General features: G+C 38.4%; 1 protein-coding gene across 4 annotated transcripts in view; it reads right to left on the bottom strand.

The window, feature by feature from the left end:
* vps13b (vacuolar protein sorting 13 homolog B) overlaps nucleotides 1-13,393 on the bottom strand; it is a 293,943-nt gene extending 280,550 nt beyond the window's left edge. For all 4 annotated transcript variants that reach the window (XM_026293824.1, XM_026293825.1, XM_026293822.1 and 1 more), the window contains exons 1-3: nucleotides 13,260-13,393; nucleotides 12,202-12,355; nucleotides 10,498-10,641 (exon numbers count right to left, since the gene is read on the bottom strand). In XM_026293824.1, the coding sequence (XP_026149609.1) occupies nucleotides 10,498-10,641; nucleotides 12,202-12,348 (291 nt within the window). In that variant the 5' untranslated portion in view covers nucleotides 12,349-12,355; nucleotides 13,260-13,393. The remainder of the gene's footprint in view (nucleotides 1-10,497; nucleotides 10,642-12,201; nucleotides 12,356-13,259) is intronic.
* Nucleotides 13,394-13,860: the final 467 nt, after the last annotated feature.

Below are 13,860 nucleotides of genomic sequence, written 5' to 3'. Positions count from 1 at the left end.
TATTATGAAATAGCAAAGTTCCAATGTGTCAAGCCAAAATCAATGTGCTGCTTACTAATGTCAAAAGTAAAGCCATCTCCTTCTGATTCTCACATAACACTTTTTTATTTAAATTAATTATGAGCTAAACAAAATACACTATCTCAAAGAAAGGGGAGGCAGTCCATCTGGTTTCCTTGAAACTCTAATTTTCTTTATTCTCAAATTAATTATATATAATTTGTGTTTTTTCAAAACTATCAAACCTTTATAATTACAGTAACCACAATAGGGAATAAACAAGCAGACAGATTACTTGGGAATAATTCCAAAGGGGGGTGATTAAAGGTCTGTTACTTAGCACATTTCATTGCTGCAAATTGTTAAAAGCACTGGTTTCATTTATCAAGAATATGACGTCTTTTTTACAGAAGCCCCAAAATATAACATGTTCATTAAAAGGGGGAGCAAAGACATGGAAAAGATTCCAAAGCATCTGCAAAAAGGAGAACACACAATTACAAAACTATTTCCCTCTGAAGAGGTATCACAGTGAAAGCATTGGTGATGTCATTCTAAACATCTGCCAAGAGTGCCTCCAGTGTACCCAAGTCAAACTGGCTATGTTTAATATCTGCCTCCTAACTGCCCAGAATAGCAACGAGCGAAAAGAGAAACAGGGATCCCGGTCACAAACCAGACCCACGGGGACTAACAGTAGGACTTCTGACTTCTCACTGTTTCATTTTGACATCTTGTTCAACCATTGTCATTGCTGTATTGACACCTGAGAGTATACAACTGGCAGCGGTTATGGTACAGCTCCTCTAGTGAGGGACAGCAAAAGAACTTCACAAAAAAGTGCTTAATATACAATCGGCAAACCTTAAGCTTAGTGACTTCCTAAGACAGACAGATATAGCCTTTCTAGGACAGCCAATGAAATTCCGGACAATGTCATGGCAATCACATCCAGAGATCTGGATGTCCGGAGTTGTCAATTTAAAGCATTCAGCACACAACAAGGGATTGACCTGGCAGAAATTTTAGTTGATGTCTGTGAGGGACACTGTTACCTTTGTACACTACACAGGAGACACAGTGGAGCTCACACCAGAGCAGACTGAAACATTGATTCAGGCCAAGAATTTGACTCCATCCCAGGCCACTATGTAAATGCAAACAATATTGGTGAACAACCAGGTGGACAGTGGCTATGCACTATGGTTGCTATGTGCATTGCAGAGAGATGTAATCATGTCTGTTTCAGCATCGCAGGGAGAATGAAAGTCACACTTGATGTGAGGATTCTGAGAGTCCATCAAATTATCCTGCTGCTATGTTATCGGTGGTCAAGTTGAATGTCCACAGCAGGCCAAACAACCCACGAGCCACTGGGAAATGTCCAGGTGCTCCTGATGGTCTGTCTGCTACTGGCTCACGCCACCACACCACCCAGACTTTTTACAAAGGATCTCACATGAGAAGATTCCTGGTAATGACTGGTCCATGTTCCTTGGACATTTGCATGTTTACATCAAGATCACCAGGGTAATGTCTAGCAATGTTCAAGTGCATGTCTGAAAGCATGTCTCTTCATTAGGGTTAATGTGCCACTCAATATTTGTTTACCACCACTGTTCAAATAAGCTCTAATGATAATAAGCCAAGAAACAGGACTTCAGACAGGCTAGTAGGTGAAATAGGTGCCTGTCTGCATTTCAGCATCACTTGACCTTACATAACTGTTATCTCAGTGGTTAAAAGCTGAAATCATAAAAGAAAGTCAGAGAAAAAGAAAATATAATAGAGCAAGAAATGGAAAAGGGGACGATGATTAAAATCCAAGACAAAAAAAAAAAAACTGCAATGGGACAACAGCAAAGTGAAGGGGAAGGAGGAAAAAAAAAGAAGACAAAAAAAAAAATCAAAAGACAAGGAGAGACAGAGAGAATGGCGGAGAAATTGTTCCCGATTTAGATCTGAGAGGTTCTGGTCCTTCAGATGTCTCCATCAGCTAACCACACGCCCAGACAGAGCATGTGAGGCATGCTGCTTACGCTGGCACAGCTAACCCCTAATGCTAATAACTGCAATGTGTTAGCTACAATAAAATAGTCCACACAAATCCCTGACATATACTCATACATAGGTGTATGTGCAAAAGACAGTGGAGAAATTCCTAGGCACAGAGAGAGCTTTCTGACCTGTTGATTTCTCACCTAAATACTGAGCATCTGGTGTTTTTGCCAGTTATTTATCATGTACTGTACTTAATCTATTTCAGCAGGACATTCTTAGTTTCATTAATTATATGAAAATAACTATACTCTACAAATTATAAAGAAAATGAGAACCCTAGATGGCATGCCCAACATAAAGCATATTATGCAAGATATAAGCACCCCCAAATGATGTAAACACCAGTCTCCATGAACACTAAAGGTGATGGCTGAAGCTACACTGAAAACCAATAGTATGTGAGGTGCAGCTGCAAGACATGAACTGTAGGCCTATTGGCCTAAGGGTTATGGGAGAGCATCAGTGTTATGAAACTAGCAAGACTGAGTAAATAGGGGTAATGAGATAGGACTTTCGATCACTGTTGGGAAATACCAAAACCATATTGCAGGAGCTTTGAGCATGCCACTGGAATGCAGCAGGCCTTATGTTTGCATAGCCCCTATACACCAGGGCCCAAAGCAACTGAGGTATTGTCAATATTCATCAGCTTTCTTTAGAGATGCAAACCTGTCAACCTCACTTTGTACAAAAAAAAAAAAAAAAAAACTTCAGTTGCATCCTTGTAACATCTGAGTTGTAACACTGTTTCTTATTGTCTTCAATCAAAGAAGACATGTTTCGTTTCTTAACTACATTTGCATAACAAAACAATGAAACAAGAGGGCTGCACTTACATATAAATGCAGGCCTCTGTTTTTTGAGGTCTTATCATGAGCCATAAAATTTTAAATGGGCATTGTGCAATTAAAATTTTAATATCTGTAATACCTGCTTTATACTCATGTCTCCAGTGTAATGTTTGTATTAAACAGGGTTTCTAACACATCTTGTTGAATTGTATTTGACTGGACCAAGCAGAGTATTAACCCTCTGTTATTGTCCAACATATTTTGCTATATGCTATATCTCAACCAACCAGCCTCTAATATGGTTACTCTCTAAAGGTTATGATAAGGAGCAAATGTAATTCAATTATAGCATGTGAATTCTTATCATGTTGGTCATTTTAAAAAGGAGCAATTTGGTCAATGTCAAGCCAGGCTGATACACTCCTTCAAGATCGAGATGTTTATTATCATTTCAGCTAACCATATGCCTTCTGCGCACAGTCTCCCTTTTCTTCTCTCCCCCACCATGGAGCGTGACATGTTATGCAATTATTCATATTACATTTTTCTCTTCTTACCCACACATTACAGGGACCAGGGACCAAGATAAAAGCAAACACTACCAATTCCTACCCACTCAGGGGCAAGTGGAATCTAACACATATACCGACACATGAAACAGACCAGGGAAGCTCTAGGATCCGAGTTCCTTTGAGAAGTGTTATATATAAAATGACTTGTACTTCAAAAAATGACTTGCTACTAAGTAGCAATACATATGTGATTTTATTGTTTGAAATGATCTGCCTTACAGAGTGCCATTATTTCTATAATAAGAATGGAATTATTCATAGGTCAAAGGGGTGAGAGTCTGCTAAATGGAGCACACTCTCACTCACAGACATATAAGGGAGACCACCCACAGTTTGTGTAACATGGAGTCATACAAGCCTACCTTTTTCCAGTGACAAATTACACATAGTTACATTTTTGCTTTTTTAGTGATTTTTACTGACACCAAAAGGGTCACTAAAAATATAAATCTCTAGAAATCTGGTTAAAGCAATTGCATGAAGACTAGTAAGGTAAAAAGTGACCAAACTAAAGAAATGAAAGCCTTTCTATCACAGTATTAAACATCTTTCCTAATTTAAGGCAATCAGTACTTATAGTGTCTGTGTAGATTTAAGATTAATAAAGCACATGGTACTCTAAGTGTAACACAATATCTTACCAGAAAGACAGAAAGTATTTATAAAGTGAACATTAGCCTTAATTGCAAGGTAATCGTTTCCCAGCCTGCAATATCACCAGGAGCACCAAGCAAGTAATAGTCTCCACTGAGGGATTGCAATAGTCCGGATGGCCTGAGAGCAGGGATTAAACTGTGGAGCAGCAGCATCCTGCCCAGAGAGTATTGATCTCCAGTTGACTCACTGGATGCAGGAAGCCGCTGGGTTTAATATTTCCCCCAACTGCTTTCCTGTGTCTGAGGACTGTCTGAGGAGCTGAAGTAACTTCATCCCACAACAACCCAAACCTCTACCAAACCTCAAAGACAAAGCACTGAAATGCTGTGGGCTATGAAGCTTTGGCTGACTCACAGGCAGTGGTCGCTGGTGCAAGGCCCTCTGCTGGAATGACACATTTGTGCAGATGCTATGAATCAGTTTGGAATGCCAAACAGAGACGAGCGTAATGGATCATTGTTGAAAACTTGAATGAGGGGACAGCCAAATACTGTATAAATACCCCCATCTCTGGTATAGTCCCCCACTGTCCTCAGATTTAACCTCACCTGGACTATCTTCCAGTCTGGCCACTATATATTTGAAAAGAAAGTGTTTGAGAGCAAACTTGTGGACAGCTCATTAAGAAATAAATAAAAATCAATGTGAACTTTTAGGAGACATTTACTTGAAGACCGTATGAACTATACAGTCTGGAAGTATCACCTTCATAACCAAGGAAAGACTTTTTTTAATTTATAAAATGGTCAAATAAAAATACACTTGCAGGTACCTAGACACATAGTTGCTTTCATAAGCACAAATACTCTGATATTCGATCTACCACTTTCTCCATAATTCTTTTTTTGTCTCTCATATGAACACATGCTCTGGCTTCTAACCTGCCTGAGAAATCCACCATGTACTGACATTACTCAATCTTTTTATCATTTACAGTCAGAGATGGGTTTTGTTACTGCTATGGGTGGTTGGATTTAAGGAAAATACATTTGCCAAAGCTCTATGTCTTCTTTCACTCACTCCTCAGTCTGTGAAGACAAGACCCCACTGAGCTGATGATCACACAAATTTATGGTGCAATCTATGTTAGACATTTGCTCTCTGTGAACCAGAGAATCAAAGGCAAGATTTCCGGATGGCAGTGGGAAGAAGATTATCCAGTTCCATGCTATCTGGTTGCATACCTCCACAGGATGTTTTATTTTACTTATTTAATTTTGCTTATGTGTTTTCTGAGTTGTGACAGTAATGGTACATCTGACTCATGATATAGTCCTCATTTGTTTATTTTTTTCAAAGTGAGCCTTGAGAACTGCATGTCTCAACTAGAAAGTAAAACCTAACTACAATAGGTCACTACAACTGTGTATACACAGAAGCTGGTATCAGAAAATACATCACAGGTTTCCTATTTCGTGGGTTGTAAATTCAAACCCTGTGTGGCAAAAACCACTTATTAAAGCATCCGAATCCAGATTATAACTCCATGACATAAATCAAACATGAAATTTTTTTTTTTTTTTTTTAAATCTGTGTGTAACTAACTGATATTTAAGGCTCACAAATCACATCTATTCATATGTTTTTCAAAGTAACAATCCTTTCTCTGGTATGTAGTAGATTTACCTTTGGCATAACAACTTTGGATTTTTAAGAAATCTTCAGCAAGGGGTTCCCTAAGTCACATGTATTATCCGTTATTTAGGAGCAATGAGGTTTAGTGGTGTAAAGCCCTAAAAATAGTTTGGAAGGAGTCTAACAGAAGAAAGGACCTAGTTGGACCACATGCCAAACCAGCAAGTCTCAGAGGCACCTCCCCAAATCATCTTGAGGCAATGCATCAATCAGAACCTCCACATCAGTGGCAAATGCACTCAGCAGCCATAAAACTCCCGGATCAAGCAGCAAGCTGAGCCAAAAGCCAGAAAGGCTCTCCTTGGTAAACCCAAGCCCTTATCTTTGTCTCATAAAATAAAAAGGGTGCCTGAGAGTGTTATGATCCACTTTAACTTCTATCCAGCCAGTTCCTCTCCTCTTTGCTGATCGCACCTCATCCTCAACATCTGGAGCAGTTTACTATGATGTCAAGAAGAAAAAAAAAAACGTGCCCATAATTTTGCAACATTACATTAATGTTAGCTGTTAGGTCTTTCATTAAGGCCTGAGTTCAGTCTTGCCAGTTTCTGTTACTGCTACAACTACCTATAAATACAAGAACAAAACTCTTCAAATTAGCCACAAAATAAATTACATCTTCTATCAAAAGTCTATCTCCTCATTATAAGAAGAAGTTTGAGGGTAGTAATGCCTTAAAACCAAAAACTCAGCATTGGATGCCAGGTCCAATCAACATCATCCTAAACTGAAAACATTAAAATAACAGCAACACCTAATCAAAAACTTTTGATATACCAAATACAGAAAACCTGTCCTGGGCGTGAACAGCTTGGCAGGAAGCTGGCATAACTCCTAAAAGGACATTTCCATTGGGCAAAAAACACTAGATGGTGACTTTATGAGTTCTATTAGTAACCCCAGTTTACATATAGGCTCTATATGTTGTATGACAAATTTTTAAACCACTGTTTTATCTTGTGCAGCTCCTGACATTTTCAGATTGCTTTTTAATTTATAATGGGCTTAGTTCAAACATTTCTCTCATATCAAGTAACTCAAAAGAGGGCACACTAAGTGTGTCTTTGCACAAAAAGGAAGAAGTTAAAGTTGACAACTACAAAACCCTTTCATCCCCATGACCAATCTCCTGTTACATACATTGAGCTCTTAGGCACTGACCAGGGCTTAGTCTAATTTTACAGGGAGATGTCACCATTAATAACGAAACTCATACATGAACTATAAAGGCAGAAGTATTTACATGTACAATAAATCTGAAAACTAAAATATGGTAGTGATCTGAGAGAAATGTGTACTAAAGAAAGCATGTACAGTGTCTGATCTTTAAATAATGCAAGTAGCCTTAAAGCAATCATGAAAATGTGATTTCAGCAAACAATAACACACATACAAAACCAAATGCATTTTGTTTGCAAATGACTTCCGGTTTGTAAAATGAATGTCAAAAACAAGTTGACAACACTTTTTCTATTACCATACTTTCAGCACTACAAGCCCTCATTAGAGCTTATTTTAAGCAATTACACTGTCAGCAGGAGCTGTAATCTCCAACTGCTGCTAAACGCCCAAATTTCCACATTTGCTGGAAACTATAATTGTGAGCTGCTCTTGGTGCTTTGCAGATGGGCCCTATTGAGCAATCCGAATATCCCTAATATTACCCAGTTCCTCTCAAGGGAAAACACGAACATTAAAAAGGTCCAAATAATTCCGGTCAAATTACACAACTCTTAATGAACTTCAAAAGGCGTTCGGATGTTTTTACAGGCCAGCGCATAGGCTTTAACAGTAATTACGAAAACAAACCATATTAATGATATCATTTATCATTTCCACACTTTGGCCGCATGAGGCCCACCACAAAGTTTCTGTCTCTACTGGACAAAGGAAACAAGTAATCTACTAAATTTAAAATGTAAGATTTTCCATACACAGATCAAATTTTCAGCTCTTGTAAAATCCACTGGGTTATAACACAAATTACCTGATTGCTTCAGGGACAAATGTCATGGCCCAGGTTTTGCCAAACCCCCTGCATCCCTGCTAGAACTTAATTAAAACTGGACCAGGGTCTGACATGTATATGAACTAAATAGGCTATCGACCCTCCAGAGAATTGTAAATCAGTTTCTGAAATTCTAAAAAAGTCTACAGAACTTTTCCTTCAATTAAGGTAATTCTCTATTGGCTGACCAAACTGGGAAACTGCTGTGATATGGCAAATACTTCCAATATTTTAACTTCCTAACAATACTGAAGTGTAATTAAGGTGAAATTAAGTATATACAACCTAACCAAATTACACAGTTCTGAAGCATATAAGGAAACTTGTTACATTTTCTTGTCTTCAGCCCACAGTAGTCAGCTTCCTGCTTCCCACTCACATAGGAGAAAAGTGTAGCAGCTCATTTAAATTCCACATGTTAGAAGTGCTTCTGCAGTAAGTCTGGCTTTGCTCCAAATTATGTCTCATGGGTATACAAACCACGGAAATATTTGTCCAAACGTCATTTGCAATTCCCAAAAAATCTTTTCTCGACTAGAAACCTTTAGAAAACACCTGTAACAAATTGCTGTTGTGAGACTACATGCATTACACCAGCACCAGTACTGGTACTAGAGTTCAAACTGTGTACAAAGCATAAAAAACAAGTTTAAATTTCCATCAAACTGTTGCATGAGCAGTAGCCACCTGCACAGCATGATCTACCATTAGTTCTGGGCAGCTCAAACTCATGTGTTACAAATCTTTTTGCTGCAGTCTATATAATTAGCTGTAATTGACTCCCCTTGAAATGTGTTTCTTCTGGGACATCTGGCCTTGAAGCTTCAACCTTCCCATAAGGGCCAGCACCAAAATACACTTTTAGTTTTGCAAAGTGAATGGTTGGTAAAAGTAGGACCAGGCATGTAGCAAACTCCAAAAATGAAAATATCTATAACTATACTAAATATTAAGAGAACACTTAATTAACACTGTATAACACTAGGTCAGTTAAATGTCAGGGATATTAATCTGTCCATTTAGAAACTGGCCATTACACCAGGAGAGCTGGACAGGGCACTGGATGATCAACAACCCAGCAGCAGGAGTGGTATCTGTTACTTTGTGCAAGAAGAAACAGGAGGAGCACAGTGAGAGCTCTACAAAATGACCTCCAGCAGGCTACTGGTGTGCATGATTCTGACCAAACTGTCAGAAACAGGGCCTGACAACCTCTAGTATGACCTGTGATCACAGCCCAGCATCATGCAACTCTACTGGGCTTTGCCAGAGAGCACCAGAATGACCAGAATGAGGTTTGTGCTCTGTTCTCTTCACAGATCAGCACAGGGTCACACTGAGAACATGTGACAGGCATGAAAGAGTCTGGAGATGCTATGATAAACATCATGCTGCCTGTAACATTATTGAGCATGACTGGTTTGGTGGTGGGTCAGTGATGGTCTGGGACAGCACACCATCTCAGGGTGGGGGAGGGTGAAGTGGAAGAACACACAATCCTTCCATCTTCTGATGGGCAGAACAAACCTGACCCAGGTAATAAGTGTGATTTTTGAATACAGCTTTCCAGGGATTAATGATTGTTGCTTTGTCATTTGTTCTTCTGAACAAATTATATAGGTCAAAATTTCAACTGTAATAATTCATTCCTCTGATATGATCCAATATGATATGTGACTTAACCAGTTTCAAAAAGGACCCAGCTATGATAACTCATTCCTACAAATTTCTGCTTGAGACACACAAAGACCTAATTATCAAAAGGCCAAAAGCTCCACAACATGCCTTCAAACAGCATGATTGAACAGATATGTGAACCAGCCTCAAACTGTTGAGGTAGGTCTAACCATCCTTAACAGAACAGCACTACTAAATAAAACAAATGACATGCTAAATAAGAAGATATCCAAGAAGAAAATAGCATTGGTCAAATAGCATTGCATATAAAAGACAAAAACAATATCTGTTTCAATAAGTGTTATACCTAGCATACAATGCATTATCACACTACAGACAAATTGAAATATTGTGTGGTAGGTGTGGGTTCATTATAATAGACCCATAGCAAACTTTTCCAACATTATGAAGTGAGGCTCATATTCTCCTGATGCTAGAGTGGGGGTAGTAGCTATCATACAAATTCACTGATGAGAAACGCCTTTGAATCAAAGTTGCCGGGCCAGAAAAAAAAAAAAAAACTGCCATACTGAGTTAAATGAGTGGACTCTTCCCTAACCACCAAACCAACTTGAGGAAGGGGATGGCAAGAATAGTGGGACATACAAGTTCAAAACATAAGTAACCAATCTTAAAGACAGTAACAATGTTTGTGATTTTGATTTTAAAAAATGGCATTTAAACATCTGTATTTATCACAGCTAACTGATGCTAAAGAACACAACTGTTTTGTAATATTTAACACTATATAGTCCAAAATACACCGAAGATGAAATTGTTAGGTAGTTAGGTATGGTAAGGTGATTTTGCATTTAATCAGAAACACAGCATGTTTTTTTAGCTACTCCACTACAGGTTAAAGTTTGCCAGATTCAAAAATCCACACACATTTTAAAAAAAAAAAAAAAAAAATCTGTATTTGTCTATTTAAAAAAACGACTATTATGAAACTTCTTGGAAACAGAGAGCAAAAAGAAAAATAGGGATGAAAAGGCATGAAGAGGAATTTCACATAAATTACAAGAAGAGCAGGCCAGCCCTGTTTGGCCCTGTAGTGGAATAAAATAAATGTTTCTCATACCAGTAAAGAACTAACCTGAGCTCCATCCCTCAGCTTAAGGATGCACTCCATGGTGTTGATGGTGATGACGACAGGCTCTGAACCCAGTTTAGTCCAGGGTACGTGGATACGAAGCTCATGGATATGACCACTCATGAAAGTAAAAGGGAGCTTCAATTCCTATAAATAAAAAATTCAAAACATGAGATCTAAACAATAGAGAGGTATGGAATTATTAGAATAATCTGCAGTATATTATTACATCTGCAAGGCAGATAACATTGTAAAGGCAGACTGATATAGCTGCTGAGGCTTCAAGAACATTTAAACCCCTCATCCATCCACCCAACAGCTCTTTGAAATGAATATATGAAGATGAGAGGACGGTAAAAACAACAGCTACAGATTGCATATTGGTTATGCTTTAACAAAATCTGTCAGATTTTCTCAGAGGCAGACGAATCACTGAGCATCTTGAACCACTCTGTGTGAAAACAAGTCCCATGAAACCAGACTGCCTACACACAGGCCTCATATGCCTCCTCTGTAAGCATAAGCCAAAAACACTAATAACCAAACATATTTCTGAGGAAAAGCTGTTATGGATTTGCAATATGTCTGTTGAATAACGCCCACAATGTTTCACTAAAAATTACTCTTTACCTTACAAAGATGATCTCTAATTGCACATTTATAAAGAGGCACCGTTCAAATGAAATACAATAAAACAAAGGCAAAGGGAGGACAACTGCCAAGATTTTGACATAGCGTTAAACATCAAAATCCTAACACAATTCCCACAGTCAGTTGGCTTAAAGCTGCTTCCAATAAGAACTTTCATCACAATGTCTGTTAAGTTAGGTAGTGCTTTGGTCTGCTCTTCAGAAGCAGTCAGAACCCCCCCCCAAAAAAAAAAAGAAAATGCTTCTAACTTATTGCAGACTGATCTAATCCAGACATAAGTGTAAAAAAGAGCAGTGTTAAAATAACACTGTTTTTATTATTCTGGTCAGGGCACTAGAGCTTTATACGGTATACTCGTAGCTAAGTTTTAGATTCAAGGAAATGGAAAATAATAATAATAATATTCATGATGATGATGAACCTGTCCAAATATTCTGCTTTATTTCATTTATGTGCTTTTTGCAATATGTCGGCATGGTAAGGCAATGTTAGAAGTATCATGTTCTGATGCTTCTTTTGCCTAGAGAACAAAACGCTAGAATTATTCATCTGAAACACTAAAAAAAATGTTAACACTAAATTTTGTATGTATGTACTTTGTATGTAACTGGGCAACCAATGTTTACCAAAATCAATACATGAAAGTGCATTACATTGCAAAAATAATGGAGGTATAAGCAAACACATATTTTCAATCCAGTCAAAATTAAAAGAGTTAAATGTAAAAAATACAGTCCTTGATCCTGATATTAACATTAATATAAAGACACAGATGGCAATCTAAAGACCTGTATGACTTGTAAAATATGGACTATTAAGTTCATATTGATACAAAATGATATTACTTGATATTTCTTCCAATAGCAACACTGAGCATCGACTCGTCGATCGTCATCCATGCCAACTGCATGTTATCCTACAAACTAAACAACCATATTGTCTATTTGTTATTTTAAATGTTGACAAACAATATCCATCACCCCTATAAGTCTTGTCTTCAGATGTAAAAAAAAAAAAAAGTATGAGAAAGAAGAGGTTATATTCATCATAAAGTACCTGTTCCAGCACATCCAGCTTCAGGTCCAACTTGCTGAGCACCACATCTCCTCCCCAGAGAGACAACTGCAGGTCAGATGGCTTCAGATTCTTGATATACTTATTCACATAGCTCATGAGGAGCGGTGTAACATAAGACTCCAACATGTTGTCCCTGTCCAGAACAAACATCAAACTTTGAATAATGTTTATTCGTACAAGGCAGTAACATTGCATTGCATTAGATTTTGTTGTTGCCACTACATTTTATTTTTTAAAAAGGCCACTTCCGAAACTTATACCACAGTGGAAGACATTTTTCACAGCACATCTATATGTCACAGCACCAGAGTGCAGGTATAACTAACAGTAATGATGGTATATATTTTTAGCAAACGTCCATGGCCTTAAGTCATAATTAAAGATATTGTGTACACCTGTGCATTTCCTAATATGACATCAGCTTATTTTACAGACTCGTACTCACCGTATAAAAGGTGTGAATGTATCACCGTGTAATATTAGCTTTAGGTTCGAGCTGTATTTTGTAACTTCACAATAAAATTGCACACTGCTGTAGCTCCATCCCACACTAAACAAATCACTATGCTGGTTGATTAGCACTCTGTAAGCCAAGTGATTAAATGTGCCTGCAGGTTAAAGAAACGAGCTAGCTTCTATGTTACACCTGGGCAGGCTGAAGCTGGTTGGTATTTAAGTTACACTTAGAAGAAGTGGACAGAACTTCGTTTAGCTAAGATTAATTCATATTTGTGCTTCCAGCAGCCTGCTGTTAATGTGACTTCACGTTTTATGTTTGCGACTAGTTTAAGGGGACACGCGGCCTAATTCATGTTCAAACGCATAGTTAGTAATGTAAAGACTAAAGCCTTTAGCATAAAGCAACATTGCGGGGAGAAGCTGCACTTACTGTGGAGTCAATATCCGTAGCTGCTAGCTCTGTCATTCTGGGCTAACACTATAGCGTGCTGCAGCTAGGCTAACCGAGAAGAAGACGCTCTAACTCCGTTGAGCTTTCTAAACATGTGACCACCGGTAACAAAAAAAGAAAACCATACCTTTACTTGGCCCCTGCTCCTTTCCTGTAGCAGTTTACTGAATTAGCGGTTTAGTATGACCTGCTCATCCCGCTGGCTAACGTTAGCCACATAGCTCAACCTCATCGGCACCAACGTCATCAGTAAACACCAACGCGGCTTCCGTATGCCTGGTGTTGCCCCTTTGTATGTAGGGATTTGGGTTTACGTTTCAGCACTGTCACGAGTGACAGGCGAGACAGCAGACAGCTCCTATGATACATGACGTGAAGTGGTTTTTAGATAATCGATTTCAGCGATCGCTAAAATAAATGGGAAGATGAAGCAAATGCCCCACACACACTGTCTTTCCTAATTTAATTCCTGCAGCACTACGTGTCACAGTTTCAGCTGATTTAAAAAGAAATAGTAGCACATGGCTTGTGTTTCATTGCATTTTCGAACATGTCTTATCAAAGGGTGCGTGTAGTCATAACAACAACCTGTCTGTGTCGTCCAGGATTTACGAGGAGCCCGGAAAGGCAACACTTACGGCATAAACGTAATTAGTTTCGCCTGCCCTTATATGGGAGTAGAAGCTCACCTTTACTGAGACGCTGCAGAATAAACCTCCCGGTGGGTT

Source organism: Mastacembelus armatus, chromosome 16 (assembly GCF_900324485.2).
Source record: "Mastacembelus armatus chromosome 16, fMasArm1.2, whole genome shotgun sequence".
Lineage (NCBI taxonomy): Eukaryota > Metazoa > Chordata > Actinopteri > Synbranchiformes > Mastacembelidae > Mastacembelus > Mastacembelus armatus.
The sequence above is the reverse complement of the archived record's forward strand: the minus strand, read 5'-3'. Positions and strand labels throughout refer to the sequence as shown.